The 20,583-nt window shown below is 34.4% G+C and overlaps 1 protein-coding gene across 1 annotated transcript; it reads right to left on the bottom strand.

The window, feature by feature from the left end:
• Positions 1-2,400: 2,400 nt before the first annotated feature.
• On the bottom strand, positions 2,401-19,323 carry LOC6641115 (frequenin-1). The gene is made up of 8 exons (XM_002064089.4): positions 19,153-19,323; positions 11,998-12,292; positions 4,828-4,852; positions 4,709-4,757; positions 4,078-4,167; positions 3,190-3,268; positions 2,810-2,898; positions 2,401-2,707 (listed from the first exon to the last, which is right to left on the bottom strand). Exons 2-8 carry the CDS (start codon positions 12,059-12,061, stop codon positions 2,540-2,542), a joined length of 564 nt encoding a protein of 187 aa, XP_002064125.1. The 5' UTR covers positions 12,062-12,292; positions 19,153-19,323; the 3' UTR covers positions 2,401-2,539.
• Between the last annotated feature and the right edge of the window lie 1,260 nt (positions 19,324-20,583).

The following is a 20,583-nucleotide window of genomic DNA, read 5'->3' as shown; positions in this document are numbered from 1 at the left end:
GTTGGAGTTGTAGTTGTAGTTGTTGTTCTTGTGGTTGTTGTAGCAGGCTCTTATTGTTAATTATACATAATAATGCATATACAAAGAGAGAGAAAGAGAAAGAGAGAGAGAGAGAGAGAGACACACATATATGTACATACATACGTACATATATGTATATATAGAAGTATTACTCTATATACAAATAAGTAATACCAATTGTAGCTATGATGTTCAATTTCAACAGTTTTGCCCTTTTGTTGTTTGTTCTGTTGTTGTTGTTGGTTGTCTTTTGGTTTAAATTTTTTTTTTTTTTTTGGCTTGTTTTGATTTTTAATTGTTTTTGTTTTAAAAATGTGCTTTGTTTATTATTTTTGTTGTTGTTTTGTTATATTTTACTTTAGGTTTCGTTTTGTTTTTTTTTTTTTTTTTTTTTGTTGTTTTTATTATCATTATTATTATTATTATTATTTACTTTTTGTTGTTGTTAATAATATATGTATATGTAAATTTTTTAGCTAAGTTAAGTTTTGCTTTTTAACTGGCGGCTATTGTCAAATTTTCGTTTCTTTGCGTACAAAATTTAAACATTTTTCCAAAAACATTTTCGAAAAATAAAAACCAAAAGAATGGGCAAAAAATAAAAACATGTAATCAAAAACCACACAAAAAAATAATTTAATTTAAAAATTTGTACAAATATTGTTTGCGCCTTTTGGGTATGCAATGGGTTTTTTCTTCAAATTTGTTTATAAGCAAAACTTGGCTACCCTGGAGTCTCTGTGTGTATGTATGTGTGTGTGTGTGTAAGTGTGGAAAGAAAGTTACTGGACACTCTTCAATTAGTCCTTTAACTTTCTAGCGCAAAAGTTTCTCGAAAATGAGCGAATTATAAGCCCATAAATCGGCTCATTGCAAAAATTTAGAAAGCAATTTCGTTTACTTTATGTGACATCCTTAAAAAGTAGCTTCAATATACATACATGCATGTATGTATTTATTTATTTATTAATAAGTAACTTTGAAATTTCTATTGATATTGAGCTAGCTAAGGCAACAAATTGAATGAATATTTGCTTTCCATTTTAGTTATCGACAATCTTCGACTAGCTAAGGCAACATGTTGATTGAAAATTACAAATTTTATGTTAGCTCTTCTCTGACTGTTGCTGGTTGCTGCTGTTTCTTTGCGAAATCTGAACCAAGAAATTATCATGACAATTGGATTTGAAAAAACTCTGAAATTAACTCTGGCTAAGGCAATAACTTCAATGAGTAGTTTTGGTTATCGATTAATGTGTGTGTTGAAAATGGTTTTTGCCTCTATTAGCTAGAATAACGAAATCGTTTGGTGCTGCATACAGATAAGAGAGATAGATCTGCTTATGCGCCTGATTCTAAATCAGGATACTAAGAATGGGGTATATCATATGTCGATCCCCTGACAATTTCATCTATGTATAAGTAAGGTTACTGTATGAGACTATGTGTGTGTGTGTGTGTGTGTGGAGGTATGTGGGTGTGTGTGTGTATGTGTGTAAAGTTATTCGCAGCGTTTGCTTATGTCATTGATTTATAGGCCTGTTGATTAATCGATTAATTAATGACGTTTTACTGCCTGCCGCTATCAGAATCATGTCGCACAATACATATACATACATCAGTATACATATATATGTATATATACTCTATATATATTGTTTATGTGTATAATATAATTTATGTTAATTCTTCTTCTTCTTCTTGTGGGATTCGCCTCTTTCCTTCTTGTTTTCCTCCCCTCTCATCCGCTTTGTATATCAACAATTAGCTTAAGTGTAAACTTGACTTTTCGCTTTCATTTTTTGTTTTTTTTTGTTAATTATCTATAATTCATTTATATTAATTTTTATAAATATTTCGAAGGCTTCGTTCGTTAAACAGATTTTTGTTTTCTTTTTTTTTTTTTTCGTAAGTTTCGTAATTTAATTTTTTAATATTAATAATTGGTGTATGCCTCGAAAAAAAATTGTTTTCTTTCTTTTTTTTATTTTGATTTTTTCTTCTGTTTTTTTTTTTTTTTGTTTCTTGGTTTATATCAAAAAATTATTATCATCGATGCGCGAACAAATACAAAACGGAAAAAATTTTGTTGATCTTCCTGGTTTCGTTTCGTTTTAAGGTTTTTTTTTTTGTTTTTGTTTTCTTTTTTGTTTTTTTTTGTTGGTTGATTGCATTCAAGTTGAAAAAAAGGGCGGGCCGAAAGGAGGGCGAGGGTAGTAGGAGGAAAAAATGAAGAGATTTGTAGATTAATTTTTTTTTCTCGATTTCTTTTTTAAGATTTTCGGAACGCGCTTTTCGTAGAATTTTATAATATATAATATATGTATATATTTTCGCAAATTGTTTTACTTTTTCTTGTTTTGTTTCATTTTTGGGTTTTTTGTTTTATTATATTTGTTGTTGTTGTAGTTTTTGTTGTTGTTGGTATTATTTCTCGGTATTTGTAATTGGTATATATTCTTATCATGTTTTATTATATTTTATTTCGGTTGTTGTTGTTGTTGTTGTTGTATTCGTTTTAACCACCACCTAAACTTAACGCCTGAACTATACGTGGATCAGCTTTACTACCCTCACGAAATTCTTCTAATGTTAATTTGCCATCATGATTCTTATCCATTTGATCAAAAATCTTATCCACACGCTTTTGCGGCGTATTCTCATCCTCCGATTGCGGCTGCTGACCCTGTTTTTTGATGCAAAATATTTTAATGTTAATTTTCTCTCTCTATTCAGAGGAAAGAGACACAAGACTAAAAGGGGGAGGGGGATTGAGACAATAACTTACCACCATCTGATAGATGGCATCAACTATATTATACATCTCCTCGCGTGTTATATAACCATCATTATCCACATCATATAAACGGAAAGCCCCTGTCAATGAAAACCAAAAAAGAATTCAAATTCTCATCATGTCAATCTAATGTCTTACAGAGATATATGGAGATATACGAAAACATTTATAATATTAAATAATTAAATAGACTAATTCACAATGATTTGTTTGTGTGCTCCAATTGAATTCCATTTACAGGTAAATTCATATAAATGTTTCAAACTTTTCGACTTTTTCTGACCATCTAATGAAACTTTTGCAAACTTCTATTTTGCTGTTTGCTAGAGCTGTTAACGAGTTCTATTAGTATAATTAAATGAAATACTTACACTGCAGTTTCTCATCCAAATTTCCCTTCGATGTGACGGATAAGGCTCGTATAAACTCTTCAAACTCAATTGAGCCATCCTAAGGGTGAAAAAGAAACAAATCGCACACACACAAAAACACACATAGAACAAGACAAATGTAAGAGAAAGGAGAAAGAAGAAAGAGGAGAACAAAATCAGTGCAGACGGTAGACAGTTGACAGTTTTGACTGGGCGCCACCAACCGAAGAAGCCACCGCCAGTCATAAATAATAAAAATGAACAAAAATTTATGATACCCCAGAGAAAGGAAAAGAGAGGCGGCCCCTTTGGCTGGCTGGCTTGAGGTTTTAGTATGTGTATGTGTATGTGTATATGTGGGGGTGGTGGAGATGGTGGAGGGCTTGGGGTTCAGCTACTGGGTGAACTGGGGCGACATAATAATAACTCTCCAATGACGTTTGTGAGGCATTAACCTGCTTAAATCAGTTCATTTTTAGTGGTTTGTTTATTTGTTTGTCTGTTCGTTTTGTTCGTTTATCTGCATCTCAATAAAGTAAATTGAAAGAGAGTTCTTGGCCAACAGTTTCATTTTTATTAATGCTAAAATGCGACAGCCGCATAGAATCGCTTATTCAACCTGGCTAACCAAATGGCCAGGAGCAAGGACAGAAAGACAGAAGGCAAATGCATATAACGCATTTGGCGTGGAGAGATAAAGTTATGGATCTTGGAAAGGAATATAAAAAACTAACAAATATTGCATTTCAATATTGAGTTTATTGTTAACTGATTCATTCAGTTCACCCGCATATATCTGATATCAATTCGGACCACATGGCGTATACGTAGTGTTCGTGTGGGTGAATGAAGGAAGGCAATTAATTGGGTAGATCAACCGATACTTACATTATTCTCATCGAAGACACGAAAAACCAGTGAAGCAAATTTACTGGGATCACCTTGGGGAAAGAATTGTTTGTAGATTTTGATGAAGCCCTTAAAAAAAAAGCAAAAAGAAATAAACACAAATAGATAAATATATTGTAGACATTGGGCTTAAACAAATAGATTATGGGGCGTGGCAAAAGGAATATGCATATATGCTTATGTATGTATGTGTGACTGTGTGTGTGTTGAATAATTCGAAGGCATTAATAAATTTCATTATCAACAGTAGACGACAACAACAATGTCATTAGCAGCCGTCGTCGGCATCGTTTGTTGTGTTTGTCGTTGTAGTTGTAGTAGAAAGGGGAAATGGCGCCCCATTTATATTGAAGGACCTCCGGCTGGAAATGAGCAAAAGGCATGAAGAGCAGAGCAGAGCAGAGAGAGGGGATGGTCTGGGTGGGGGGCTCAGGACGTGCATGTTGAAATTAGTGTTCATATATTGAGAAAATTAACTTAATTAACTGTTTGACTTGAATGAATTGGCAAGGACGCGCTTTGCATTTAGATGGAATTACGCAATATGTTCACCATGATTTATATGGGATCATAACCAAATCTATATAGCATGTAGTATGTATATACGTACTTGTTCTGTGAGTAATCCATTAGGACAGTCTTTAAGAAATCCTTTGTGCCTGTTGAACGAAATTGCCATATTAGAAAATTACTTCATTTACTCCTTGTATTTGATTTGCCTCAACTCACCATTGACGTATTTCTTTCTCTGTAACTGCAACGATATATAAGAAATGTATATACAAAATAAAGTAAGTGTAAATACATATATTTATTTGTTAACCAACAATTATTTAAATCGAAATTCAATTGTCATGAAAATTGCATTTATATTATGCACATTATTCAATGACCAAATATAATATGTATGCAAATTTAATCAGTGCCAAAAAGAATTCACTTAAAAAATAAAATGAAAATAAAAAACACAACACACACACACACACACACACGACAAAACGTAGCAAACCAAACTTGAATTCAAATTAAAACAAATTGATTCATATGAAATGAAATATGCAATTTTTATGACCGTTTTAAAGGAATTTAAGTTAGGTATATGTATTTACTAAAAGTCAATTTACTGGCAAAAGCGAATCAAATTTACTGAAATGAAAACCAAAATTCACTTTCTCTGAAAAGTTGTTGTACAAGAGAAGCAAATACAGTCGCAGGGCAAAAAGTTTTCAATGGAAAATATATCCAAATAAAGACTGAATTTATCTTGAATCTATGCTATAATATAAAAATAAAACAGCTATAGCTATGGCACAAGTAATCAGAAGACCAGATATAGCCATCTAATAGGCTTTAGTCTACCGATTGTGGAGTAATGGAAGATTTTCTATACTCTTCTAGTATTTAACCCACTCAAAAGCGAATTAAACTGAAGAAAACTTCAAAACATTTGATGGCCTTTTAGTAATTATTAATCAAATCTAATTTAAGGATCCTAGATATCTTGTTCCACTGTTCTGAAAGGGCTAAAATCTTTCAGAAACATAAAATCTAGTACATACTATTAATTTTTACTCTAGTATCCTGCCATATCTATTCAAATTTTTAAAGAAACTCAGCATAGATTAGATCACAGGGCATAAGCATCTATTGATACTTTGCTCTCATTATGCATAGATTAGTTGGAATAAAGTTTTTTACCTATTTTAGACACCACAATTCATATTTATATTTTATCTGGCGGAAACAGGACAAAATGGATACAGAAATATGGGATGCCTCTTATCAAATGACGAACTGATAAGGAATCATATGATATGTGGGAAATATTAAAAGGTAATAATAAGAGGCATCTAATATTTCAAAATATTTCCCATAAATCATCGTTATTTAGGTTGATTTTTCAAATTCTATATATATCATTCCACAAACGACGGAAAGGCTTGAACACCATTATATTTATATAAAAAACACACAAATTTTTTATATAGATGAATTTATACACAACAAAATAGTGAATAAAATTATTGAACTGCCTTGTAAATGTATTTGTATCCTATAAATGGTGAAATAAATAGAAATAAACATAAAAATATCTATTCCTTAAATCCCCACAAATATGTTGCCTAATCTGATATTTTTGGCAAATTGTTTCAATCAAAATTTGGTTTCAAAATGTCATGAAAATTGCAGATTACAGATTTGTTCTTGTTTTCTTTTATATTCAAGAGAGAAAGAGAAAGAGAAGGAGAGAGAGAGAGAGTGGTGCAACAATGCAACAGACATCCTGGTTTGGCAACATCCATTGACGCAAACACACACACACACACACACACACACACTCACTGCCATGCATGCGAAATGGCAACAAGTCGTATAAGCAATATGCGCATTATTTACATCGCAAGCCCAACTTCAGTGTCACAGCCCCATAACCAAAATCCAGCCCCCCCATCTATTTATGCCTCCACCCATTCATCCATCCATCCATCCATTCATCCATCTATCCATTCACATTGGTTCTTCGTAAATGCCGTTATATTTTTACATGCCACACGTCAATAATACAACGGCACATACAAGTGGTTGGGGTACGAGGAGGGATTGTACTATAAGTGGGCAAGTGGTTGAGGGGGTGTTGGATCTGTCCTTCTGTCCGTTAGTCAGGGCTATCGATTACCCATCAATTCTGTGCCGGCTTTAGCAATTGTTGACTTCATTCAATTGACATACGATTGGTTCGGGCTTGAATACGACATTGGGTAGGGTAACACGAGACATGGAACAGCTGGAGAGGGGCGGGAGACGAGGCTATTATGGCAGGAATAGGAGCTGAATAACTTGATAAGAGCGAATGAGTGGATTGTCTATGGGTTAGGCTCAGTTAGTTAGGTGACTGAGCTAATTAAAATGCAAATACTTTTATGGATTTCGGTTTTTTTTTGTTGTTTTCTCTCTCGTTGTTTAGGCAGCAGCCAGCAAATCAAAATGAAAAATGATAATAGCAAACAAAAAAACAACAACAAAAAAAAGGAACAATGACAGCAAAATGAAATATGATAGGAAATCTTCACGAAGAGTAAAATACAAAAAATTAAAAGCGAAATGCATCCACTGAAAGAAAAGAAATTCGTTTAATTTCTCCAAAAAAATCTATATTTTCATGATTAAAAGATATACGCAAATTATTTCTCCATCGTTATCTCATATCATTTAGTATCTCATTTAAATTGTAATGTCTTTTTTTGGTGTTTGCAATTGAAATTCCATCATAATCGAAAGTCATTAAGATTAATTATATTATAGTTGATTGTCTATGATTTAGTTCAACGAATTGTCTAAGTGAAAGTGTGATGAACGTTAAGAAAAGTCCGTTCTTACACATCGCCGTTGGCAATCATTTTCTCTAAGTGTATTTGTGGGAGTGATTTCCCCATAGAGTCAATAGACCATTTTTAAGTCCCAGTAGGCCGAAATGCCCAATGCCTTAAAAGCAATTCCAATGTGTGTAATTTTGCGTGAATTTATGTCTTGTTGGTCGACCATATATACAAACATAGAACCTCCGCTGTCCGCTTTCGACTGTCCACTGTCCAACGTCCAACGTCTCTCTCTGCCTTCAGCTGAACAGCCCCATCATCATGACCACCAACATGTGCGCCATTCACACGGATCGCCTTGGGATCCCCCACTCTCACACTCACTCTCTCTATATATCCACTCTGCTTAAACGTTCTGTAAATGGCCATTAGGCCCAGTCCGGACCCCAGACCCAGGTCTGTTTGGTCCCATCCCGACCCGTCGTCCATGGCGATGACGATGACCAAAATGAAGGAAAATTTATTTTGTTGTCTATCTATGTATATGAAGAACAAAAATTGTTATGCATGGAAAGGCAAAATTCAACTAAAATGTTGCTCTTTTTGTTTTTATTATTATTGCCAAAGGGCGTGGTCCAGACACTACTAGACAACGAACAAAATGTAATAGGTAAAATTGAAAAAGCTTTAGTTTAATCGTTTCAAAGAAGTTTCCTAGAACTGACACTTAAATAGAAAATATCTTATTTACATCTTAGACCGTTAAACTTATTCTTCTAAGAGATTTGCAAAGAAGTAATAGACTCATGATATGTCAATCTGGATGTATGTATGTGTGTCAAGTAAGTTGAGAATATGTTCCTGATCAGGCAATGTCTGTCTTTACTGACTGTCTTTAGCCATGTTTTCGGGCTTTAGTAGGTTTTCCATTGACACTCAAATTTTCATGTGATTCAAGGGACTTTTGACCGTATGTGAATGTGTAAATGTATCCGTTATCCGTTTATATAGTCAAGGCTGGCATCATCAACCTGTATACTGTAGTCGCCACCCTCTCTTGGAAACGACATCTCGGTACATTTTTTCTCTGTACGTTTTTTTGTTTTGTTTTTTTATATTTTTTGTCTTCTTTCTCTGCACTTTTGTCCCACAGCCGCAACGAGAATTCAACGGCAATTGTCATTGGCATGCCATTGGAACCGCTGCTGGGTCCCATATGGAACTGGAGCTGCATTTTTAATACAGAGAGCCAACCGAACCCAACATGACTTTCCCTTCTCATCCACTGTATATATTTATATATATATGTATGTATACATAAATACCATTTTGTGTGTCTGTGTGTGTGTGTGTGAGTATACATCGCCATGAGAATAGCCATGGGTACATGAAATATTTGCTTAATCGTTGCAATCAATATGCATGTTTACAACGCGCTTTTAATTGCATTTTGTCTGCGCATTGCAATGAGAATTGAGTATTGAGAATTGAGCTCATCTGAAACGCATTGAATTGAATTTCGAATACGAATTGGATCGAAACGTATGCACTTAGTTATATTTTTCCATCAATTAAAGAAATATTCAAATGATCATTGATTAGTTTTGCTTTTCAATTAGTAGTTATCATTTGTTTTCATTTCTAAAAACAAAATAAACAAAAATATTTTTCTTTTTACTGAATTTCTACTTCATTTTTGTTTAATATTTTAGTGAATAAAAACTAACCGAAACTAAAGAAGTTTATGGCTAAGCTATTAAATGTTGCATACTTTTTGGGATAAATAAGGATTCTTAGAACTGTTATTTCCATGTAACTCACACACATGGAATAAGATTCAAGCTCAAGTAGTCTCTTTGATCAAATATCAATTAAACTAAAAGCATTTCGCACACTCCAAACAAAATTCCTTATGAAAGTTGAGAAGAATTTTCAACAAATGGCAACAATTCTTTGCGGATTTCCTTGAAATACAAGAATCAAGAGATACATGGTTAAAATTATACTTTGGTAATTCATTTTAGACCTGTTAAATAAAGTTTTTGTTTCGATTTGGTTTCAGGATTCTATTTTTATTAATTACAGCTGAATCAAGGCGAAAATTGACGACTATTAGAATAATATTGGCTTGCATCTGCTATAAGAAATAGTTATTTTAGTAAATAATTTCTTAGTCATCAAATGGTACTCATTTTGGCTTTCGTTTGCCATTTGTTTTGCTAATCGCGGTTGTTGCGGTTACCCTTTCAAGGCAAATTCTAATCAAATTTTATTTCGTTTTAAATGAATATTTCTTGGCTTTAAGGCAATTTGTGAAATCAATTAAATCTTGCTAATAACATTTGGGCTACAAGATGACGCCAAAGAAACAGCCAAAGGTGGCAAGAGGTGGCCTACCGATGAGGCCAATGATGATAAAAGCAAGCACCTGTGGGCCTAGACCCGGAACTCGGGCCTTTCTCAATAAAATTGCCTTGACCCTAATTTATATCCATGGAGGATTGACATTTTATTGTTTTTCGTTTGCTAAAGATAGCCTGAAGTCGGTGGGGTTAGAGAGACAGAGACAGAGACAGAGACAGAGACAGGGATTTCTTGGCCAAGAAACTAATCAAATTTCTAGCTATTTATTTATTTATTTATATAGTGTTTTGTTTATCCAATTGATGAACCGATTGAATAAATATTGATTCGGTTACGATTTGCTTTTGCTTTGCTTGCCAGACAATTTTTGCTACAGTTTTTTTTTTTTTTTTTGTTTTCCTTCTGTTTTCTTTTTTCCTCTTCAAAGAAGAAGCAGAGGAAACTGGCAACAAAAAAAAAATTGTTTGTCTTTACGTCTGTTTTGCCAAGTTGCAGCAGATTGCAAAACGGGGGCACAAAAACAAAAAGGGGATTATTTACAGTTGATGAAGCCTTTTTAGTGAAATGAATTTTGAAGATAAATTACACTTGATGCTTGGGCAAGGTGAAAACTTGGCAGCAATCTGTCAACACTTTAGAATGCCAATCCCCCAATCCCTTCACCACCCACTTGGCCACTCCCATTCAAACCCCATCAAACTGAAAGTCGTATGGCTCGACCAGCCATTATCCCAGGTGGCCCAGTGGTAATTATTTAGCCCCTACCCTTCCTCGATGCGGACCGCAAAAAGGCCCAGAAGAAGAAATTCTTGCCCAGAAGGGCAAGCCAAAGACAAAAACACTGACTAAGAGCAAGCGAGAGAGAGGAAAAGAGAGAGAAAGAGTGGAAAAAAAGCAATTAGTCACAAAGTTTCGGGGCTCTAAAAAGTTTGTGACTTGCATTTTTTACAAGCCCAACCAGAAAGAAAATAACATGGATAAGAAATGAGATAAACATTGAAAAGAAGTGCAAAATAAGTCTAAGATCCTGTGTCTACATCGTATATATTTTTTGTTTTGTTCATTCTAGCATTAGCCGATAATTTCTATATATGTATGCTGTTGTCTCAAACAACTAACTTTGCTTAATTGGAAAGCAAAAAACAAACCTTTAACTAAACCAATTAAGGTTCGTCTAGTATAAGCTCTTCAAATTGATTTGCATCAGTTTTAATTGGGGATTCCAAGATGCTGCCATACATTTTGGTTATAATTTTTGAGCAAGATGCAGACATATGATCTTGATTAGTATTGGGTCTTGAACTTCAAGTGTCTTCTTCAGTATGGTCGCCCCCCCTCCCTACGCACCACTTTGTTATTTTTAGTCAAGATGTCAGACAGAGGGCTCTCATAAGATGAGAGATTCGTTAGATGAGACGGTCTAGAAGCCAAGACGATGTCTTAAGTTAGCCAACAACTCGAACCAAGTCAACTTTGGGTTAAAGCAAAGTTTATTTTTACACTTTGTTGCGACTTTGTTAAGTATTGACAATGATTGGCTTAAACTTTGGCCAAATATTGTTGGTTAAAGCTGAAAGTAATCGAGATTTATATTTTGCTCTTTTGTTGCCTTCACAAACTTTATGATTTAGTCTCTCACAGATTGTTTCCTATATAGTTAGTCAGATATATTGTAAAACAAGCTTCAATATCAGTCAAAGGAAAACCAATAGAAGCAAAAGAGGGTTTAAGAACATGAAGTCAAACATCAAAGATTTCCTTCGTTTTAGATATAGAACTACATATCATAAATGGGAATTTTAAAACTTATTATTGATAAAAAAATATACATTTCTCATTTAACAATGGAATGAATGGTAGAAATTAATGGCAAGAGCCTTTTAACAATTTGAAATTAGCTTCTCTTAGGCAACTTAACTTTATGATGTGCCCTATAAATATTTTCCATTCATTGATTGGCAAGCTCATGAAATAACTTTCTGATGAATAACTTTTTGGGCAATTGAATATAAAGCACACACACACACACACACACACACACACACACAAAGCCACACATATCACTCGGGCCGCCCCCATTCAACCATTTAACGCTTCTGTTGCTTAAATGTTTCACTTTGATTGATTGTATATGAATGAAAATACGAAATAAATAGGCAATCAAATAATTACAAGCTTTTGCCATACAAAATTGTTCATTCTATTTCGATTTACTCACAATATGTGTCAGTTGTTAAACGATCGATGGTATCCTGTTTCAATTTCGAGCTCTTTTTTCCCATGTTGCTGCTGCTGCTGCTGCTGCTGCTGTGTGTTGCTGTTGCTGTTGTTGTTGTTGCTGCTGTTATCCTCCTTGGGCTCCTTTTACCTACACTTGACTGCTATTGCTTTTAAGTGCCAAAGTTTTTGCTGCTGCTGTTGTCGTTGTTGCACGGTAAGTTCCTCTCGTTCGTTTATATATTTTTGTATTCAAAACTTTTTCATAAGTATTTTAATATGCTTTATAATTCTTCCTTTTTATTTGTGCATTGAGGAATGGGAGGAGGGCATTTGGGGAGGAAAGAGAAATAGAAAGAGAGAGAAGAACCAAAAATAAATACGAATAACAAGAAGACGAAGCATAGAGAAAATGCCCGAAAATAAAAAATTAAATGCACAAAAGTTCACATAATAAATTTATTATCATTAAATGTCTTTCGATATCGAACAATTTTCATTTTAAGTTTTAAGTAAATTGATTGGCTAACACGTGAAGTTTGGAGTACGACGAGTCTAGCAATGCTATAACGAGTAACGTGGGCGAGTAACGAGTGACGAGTAACGAGTGACGAGTAAGGAATTCTTTTCATTTTGTTTTGCAGACTAAACAAAAACTAGACACTAATTTAGCAATTCCATCAATTCGATTGACAAGTTGTTGTTAAGTCTATTCGATTGGCCCTCAAACTAAAAAGACACAAGTTTCGATCTAACGAGAGAAACCAAAGAAAAAGAAAAAAATAACAAACCTCCTCCAGTACTTTGTCGATGAAAGCGACAAAAATGGCCCTTTTTCATCATCATAAGTTGACAACTTTACAACTTTCAACTGTCATTTCTTCATTATAGGATCTCTTACATTTTCCATATTTTCTTGCCCAAAAGGGAACCAACCCATCAATCATACAAGCATACATGCATATACATTTACATCTACATACATACATATGTACATATCTAGAGACCCAAGTCCACTTCATAACAAATTGTGTGAGTCTATGTTGGTTAGTGGGCGTGACCACTATCTTGCTGTTCAATTAGTGATTTTGCCTAGACAACAACCAAGCTACAGGACCTAGATGATGACGATGATGATGATGATGATGATGATGATGATGACGATGATGCCTATCATGATGATGAACCAACAAACGAAGGCATAAAAATACACACAGAGCGCCACTTTTCAGGTCAACTCTCGACTCGAACTTTTCATGACAGTTGCCAGCAACAACAGAAAGGCAAAAATATAAAAAAAAAAAAAAAACGAAAGCAACGAAAGGAAAAAGAACTACAAGTAGAAGCGTAATACACACACACACACACACACACAGAGACTGAAACACTCATACTCACACACTATAAAAAAGGGTCGAGCGTGGGATGTGATAGAAGACAAGCTGCAAACAAAAGCGCATAAAAAACTTAACCCTGTGCATGAAGAGTGATGGGCCACTGGGCGGTTTGTAGATAAAAGTGTGGAAAATGCGGGGGGATGAGTGGAGGGCGGGAAGGGGGCCGCCTTCTGCGGTTGACGCGAAGAGCATAAAAATAAGTTGCCATTGTTTTGCCTGGGCACAAGCACACACACACACACACAAGCCACACAGGAGAAGGATGATGATGGTGATAATAAGGAGGTGGAGAAGAAGCAGGACACACTGAAGGAGGAGAGGAAAGCATGGACATGCATATGGACCGAGCACCCACACATAGACGCACACACACACACACACACACCTACATTGAGGACAACAATGTCGCCCGCAATGCGCCGCATAAAAATGCAATGAAATAAATGCTGTTAATTTCAGTCACAAACAGCAACAACTAAGTATGCATATATTACAACAACAGGCCTTATATACACACATGCATGTATGTATGTATGTCCACATATGTATGTATATATACAGATAAGAGACAAAACTGTCAAATACTGCAAACCAAAAATCAAAAGCACTTCAGTTCACTTCATAGAACATAAACGGAAAGCAAATGCCAATGCCAATGGATAAGAGCTGCTACACTAAAAGACAGAGCTCCATGATACTCCTCGTAAGCACCTGGACTAGACAAAAGATTTACGCCACTCAATTTAGCACTTGCTTTTATTTTATACGCCCGTAACTAGAGTTGGCAAACTGGTGGTAACTTTTCTATAAAATGCAAACGAGTTGCCCACGAGCAATCTCATTGCAAATGCCATGAGATTTGTTTGCCAGCACATAAAAACAATGTTAAATAGTTGTTAAACGATTGTAAACTTCTAGTCAAGCGACGACAAACAGATCAGATCAGATCAGATCAGAAGACGAAGATGCTAAAAGCAAACGTTGAATGAAACAAACGTTAACTAACACTGACAGACTAATAAATGAAAGCAGAATAAATGATCCTCTTCAACTTGGAGATCCAAAGTTGGGAGAAAGAAACAATTTGAGAACATCTTAACGATTTTTACTTATACACTGTAAATTATTTCAGCTACAGAAGCGACGAAATCTGGCATTCAAGAGTAGTAGATGACTAAGTATACCACTTTAATACAGTGGATTAACTATGCAAGGCATAGGTGAGAAATGTTAAATCAATAAATTGCAATCATATTGTCAGTTTTTGACAAGGTAAATTGATATCCATTTCTAAGATATAAGTGGGCCAAATCAATAGTACGAGTTTACATGCGTTTCCTTTCACATTATCTCTTTGTGACTTTTCGATCCATGAAGATTATATTAACTAAAATCGAAAGTATTCTTTTTGCAATAAAGTCAACCTATTTCATTTGGAAAGTTAAGGGTTAGGGTAACAAAATGTTTGTTGTAAATGATTATTTCTTGGCTGTGACGAAAAGAAAAGTCTTTGTTTTTGTTTACAAAACGCACATACACCCACACGCGCACACATACACGCACATGTAACTCTCACAAACACCCACACTCATGTAGGAATATCCCGGCTCAGTTGCTTTGACTTTGTTTCTTTCGTTCAGGCGTTCAAATACCTCGTAACTAAAGACAAAAAAAGTTTAATGTAATGGAAAATGTTGCCTCAATTCAAAATGCTCAATAATTTCTCATATTATTCTGGCGAAAATCTTTATAAGAAACTGAAACTTTCTTAAATATAGATTTTAAACATTTTTAACTTCAATTCGCGAAAAATCACACCCAGTTAAAGGATTAAAGGTAAAATTTGAGTTGTGTTTGAGTTGATGTAACAAAATCTATATATTTTTTAAGAGTTTCAACGATTTATAGAATAGACACCATTTTATATGGATAACAATCTAGGTTAACATCAATAAAGATATGTATTTTTCGATATCTCCAATCTGAGATAATGCCAAAGTTTATGTTAAGAAAGAGATCTTTTCTAATTGATGTTTCCTTTTGATTCGCCATGTGGCGTCAGTTTCTAACAAAAAAAGGGTTTGAAGTTTAGTTGTGAGTTTTACTTTTGTTAGGGTATCCGGAATGTCTTCACTTTACCGACTCAAAATTGTGAATTTTTGTCTTATTTTTTTGGCATTTGCTAACTAAACACGACCAGGTGTGTCTGTGTATGTGTTTCGCGTCGGTGTGATTGTGTGTCTTACTTGACAAAAAAAAAAGAAAGAAAAAATAAATAAAGCGAGAGAAAAAAAAAAAAGGAAAACGAAAATATTTTTACGTTTTATTTCCTTCACAGCTGGCTGCTAATGCAGTGCCAAGTGTGAGCAACACAGATAGATAAAGGATGACAGAGAGAGAAGAGGTTACTGTGAAGGCAAAGAGGGGAAAGAGAGAAGGGTGAGAGGGTAGTAGAGAGATAACGGGACTTGTAAGTGTAACTCGACTCTTTTATCTGTCTCTAAATGCGTATGTGTATGTCCTTGTGTGCGGGATTCATGTGTGTATGTGTGTGTGTGTGTGTGTGTGTTTTGCAGTTGTTGCTGTGCTTATTTTTTACCGTTGCCTCTGTGCAGTTTTATTGCACTGCATCTCTTACTGTTTTTTTCGCTTGCCTCTTCACACACGCCAAAAAAGAAAAAAAAAATAAAACACAAAAACGTTTCAGCCTGCGAGTATGCTACACGTTTTCTATTTCGCTTTCGGTTTACTCTCTGTCCTGTCCCCACATTCTGATGGAAAGACAGTTATTCGCATTAAATGGATTGTAAATATGTGATACTTGAGTTACTCGCAAAACAGAGTATCCAACGGTGGTAAATTAATTTTCACTCAGCAAATTCCATACAAAAAGGTAACCAAAACCAAACAACCAAACAAAAATCCAAATCCCACCTGAATGCGAAGCATATAGAAATCAGTAACGAGAAACCCAGCTCAATAATCAACATATACACATATACATATAAATACAAGCACAATCTTTTATGCACATGTATTTTATATAGACTTGCAATCATATCAAATAATGTGAGCCTCGTTATGGCATTGAGAAGGGTTTGTTTTTGTTTATGCGGATTATATAAAACGGCAATGTTCTCATATGTAACTCACAAAGCTTGAATAGTTCTCCATTTGATTGCATTGCATTCCCCAAGTCCACATTAAATCAAATAAATACCAAAATCAATGTACAATACAATTTTGTATTTTTGATTGATGCATATCCAACATTGTTAGTTGAAGAATGTCTACTCAATAGAAAAATATGGACATTGATATAGAAGTAAAGAGCAAAAATGAAAGAACAAATAGTGAATAGTAGACATTTTTCATTTGTAAGTTTTAATCTCATATTGAATAATTATTAATATTTTTTCCATCTCTTGGTTTGGATATATAGATTTATAGAATTAAGATTAATGACTTAAAATCCCTATGTAAAAATTAAAATTATTCAATTTTCTATATAGAAAATTCTAAGATATTTATTATAGCAAACTTTCTCATATTTCACAGTTCTAGATCCGCCACTGATATCTACTAAAGGATTATCTTTTATAAGATGATACATTAAAAACTTTAATTCTCTAATTCTTGTCACTCGATTATGACTTAAAATTTCATTTCATTTCATAGCGCCTAAGGGTATGCACAAAAAGGTGGTCTTCGGTATTGTTCGCTTCATTTAGTTGCAATGTAATTCCCAACTAGTTTTAGCGTTGCAATTCTGGAGTTCTTTAGCAAAGTCTGCTGATAATAGAACTTGGTAGTTCTTGAAATAGCTATACAGACAACCTGCTCACCTTTTTGTGTGTTGCCTTTGAAATAATCTTCTTTTGTAAGATTGACCTCGAGCCGGCTAAGTTCGATTTAAATTTCAATAGGTCGTAATCTCTAACTAGATTTTTAAAAACTATACTTTTTTTGAATTTTGCAAAAACCAATAACTAAAGTCAAAGATATTTATTATTAAATCTGCAAATTATGTACATACAAGCTATTTAAGTAATATTTAGGATATATTACGTAGTTAGCATAAATTGACACAGAAAAGAAGATACTTTTGGGATAATTTTTTTAGTATATTGATCTCAAAAGCGACTTTATGTTAATCATAATCAATTAAAAATAAAAACCACTTTATGAATTGAGAGTTTATTGAAACCGAGAGGCTACAAGCTTCATCATACTTCCATAACTAAGAAAATAAATGAATTTTCAGCCTAAAGACATTTGTCGCTCTAGCTTTTACACTTCAGAATTAACTCTCTTTTAGAATTATATCAATAAATAAATATATATATTTATCTATGATGTTTTTCCTTAACGTTTAATCGAAATGCAAGATTGTTTCCCTTTTTAGTTAGAACTAAAATAAAGAAAATCGAGTATTAACAACTTTTGAATCATTATCGTCTAGAAGTAACTCCAACTATTATCTAAAGACACTTTATCTCGTTTTTGTAAACTATTATATAAATTACAGATGGAATGTATCTCAAGAATAAACTGTGAAATTTTTAAGATTCAAATCGATAAACTCCAAAAGCCATTTAATTGTTACTGCTCGATAATTAGATTGGAACATTCTTTCTTTCTTCCAATTTCAACTTTATGAATTAGTTCAAGAACAGTTTCTTTTTGCACATTCCATAAACATTATGTACCCTGAATGATTTGCGGCATTTAATTGTTTTTTCTTTATTGTCAATTATTGAAGTAATTGAAAATAATTTAAATTTATTTGCAGATTTAAAGGGCTTACTCGATAAACAGAAGAGAAGAGGAATGAATGTCGAAATGCGGCTGGGATTTTGAAGGGATTTTAAGGCATTTATGATTGCAAGGATGCTTGTCTGTAGGTGTTTTATAAATATACACATGTGTGTGTGTGTGTCTGTGTGTGTGTGTTAGAAAGATGATTGCGTCCATTGACGAAGTCCAAAAGCCAAGTATATGAGACGACAGTTAGATGGGTAAAAAGGGACAAAGAGAAGGGTAGAGAAGAAACAACTTATTTGTGTGTTTACATAATCCTTGCACGTTGTCTGTCTGCTCGTCCGTCCGTCCGTCCGTTTGCCCGTCTGTCTGCCTGCCTGTCTGTCTATCTGTCTCACATCAGCCCGCAGCACAGTCTTTCCCCCCCACCACCCCCACCAAGCAAACCACACACCTCTCTCTTACACTCACTCGCTGGCTCTTTCTATATCTCTTTCTCTTTCTTCCAACTACCTATGCAAAACGTAAATTTGGGTCAAGTTTTTGCCAGACCTCGCCACTATCCCCACATACCGCTCCAACGTCTAACCAAAACTGAAAACCTTTTTCAAAATATTCAAAACAGTTGCGCACAGAAGTATGCTACACTTTTCACGCGATTTTATGTTATGTTATTTCTTATTTTGTTTTCAGTTTTTAACTTGTTTTTCCACTCATTTGCATTAGTTTTGGCCTTTTTAGTAGGCTTTGTTTTTGTTTTTCGTTATTTTGTACATTTTTCTTTTTTTAGAAAACCAACCAAAAAAAAAAACAAAAAAATATTTGAATGCTTTAAAAAAACATTAAAAAAAAAATGCGATTTGTTGCGTCCTTTTTGGGTTTTCTGAGTTTTTGACTCTTAGTGTTTGTGGGTATTTTTTAGGTTTTGATAATATTTGGTTTTATTTTATTGTTAAAATTAAATAAATTTTTAAATATTTTTATTTGCTGTCTCTAACTCTTTTATTTCTCTTTGGCTTTCTCTCTGTGTGAGCCTTCTGGTAAATTTTTTTTTATTATTTTTCTTCTTTTTTTTTTGGGTTTCGTGCTATAACTGTGTAGCTCGGTTTAAGCGCACACGCGTTTTGGCCTAGCGTTTGTTTGGCGGTCAAATCAACGACTGAAACTGAAATTGAAAAGGCAAAACCAAAAAACACGAAAACAGCAACAGCAACACCAACAACAACAAAAGGCAATGGGCACAAAAAAGAAGCGAAGGAAAAGTAAAGAAAAACCAACTCGCAACGCGACTATCAACAAAATGGTGTGTGTTGTTGTTACTCTTGTTCAAAGGTGAATATCTTGGCTGCTCCTGCTTGTGGTGGTTTGCTGCCAAGTGGTGAATTTCTGAGAGAGAGAGAGAGAGAGACTTATATAACACATACTAATGCAGGCCAGAGCTACAGAGCACACACAGTCTTTGGCAAACGAGCGGGAAATAGAGAGAGAGAAAGCTTTTCACCTCTCTCTCTCTCTCTCTCTGTCTCTCACTGTGTGTGCCTCTCTCTTTTTAGTTGATGCTTACCCTGTGTGCATGTGTGTCTTTTACTGTGTCTTGGTATGTGTGTTAGAATTGCATTGGTATATGTGTTAAAAGCTACAAGAGCTACCAAAAACAAAAAACGAAGAAAATCGCAATGGGAAAGCCTTTTGTTACGCTACTCCAAGCCAGAGCAGGTTAACAACCATAGAGCAGGTATCCTCTCTAGAATCAAATGGCAAAAAACTAATGAACCACAGCCACAACCAAAAAAGAAGAGAAACGAAACGAAGAGAAACAAAAAAAAAAACTATAAACTTCATTGAATGAAAAGAATTACAAACAAACACACATCATAATAATAAAATAAAACATTTTCGCCCATTGCGTGTCTTTCAATGACGTAACTTCACACACACACACACACACACACACACACGCACAGTAAAACAGAAAGCAAAAAAAAAAAAAGAAAAGAATTTCTCTATTGGGGCCCACTTAGTGGGTGGTTTGGTGGTTTCCAGTGGTTTACGTTTTGATTGGGTGGGTGGCCTCTCCTGGCTGCAGAGTTTCAGTTTAGAAATTTACATTTCGCTGTTGTTTTAGTTGTTGTTGTTGTTGTTGTTGGTGGTGCTACGCTTGTTAATTGCTCAGTGGCCGCGTCAGCTTTTTATGACTCGACCAGCACCATGAGTCGTATAGGGACACAGACACACACACACACACACACTTAAACAGAACAAGTGTGTGTGTGTGAGAGAGAGAGAGAGATAGTTAGCCCCCACGATGAGGTGTTAATTTGGTTGAAATGGTAAAGTTTTGCCCAAAAAAAAAGAAGGACTCTTAATTTTTAATGCATTTTCAATTTAAGTGTCTCTCAATAAATTCGATTTTAATTCGATTTGGCCCA

This window comes from Drosophila willistoni (genome assembly GCF_018902025.1).
Source record: "Drosophila willistoni isolate 14030-0811.24 chromosome XL unlocalized genomic scaffold, UCI_dwil_1.1 Seg141, whole genome shotgun sequence".
NCBI lineage: Eukaryota > Metazoa > Arthropoda > Insecta > Diptera > Drosophilidae > Drosophila > Drosophila willistoni.
The sequence above is the reverse complement of the archived record's forward strand: the minus strand, read 5'-3'. Positions and strand labels throughout refer to the sequence as shown.

What these genes read in the sequence shown, in the direction of transcription:
- LOC6641115 (XM_002064089.4), bottom strand. Translation starts at nt 12,061, where the DNA reads ATGGGAAAAAAGAGCTCGAAATTGAAACAGGATACCATCGATCGTTTA. An exon ending in TTTAACAACTGACACATATT is followed by an intron (nt 4,853 to 11,997) that starts GTGAGTAAATCG and finishes ATATCGTTGCAG; the next exon opens with TTACAGAGAAAGAAATACGT. An exon ending in ATGGATTACTCACAGAACAA is followed by an intron (nt 4,168 to 4,708) that starts GTACGTATATAC and finishes TTTTTTTTTAAG; the next exon opens with GGCTTCATCAAAATCTACAA.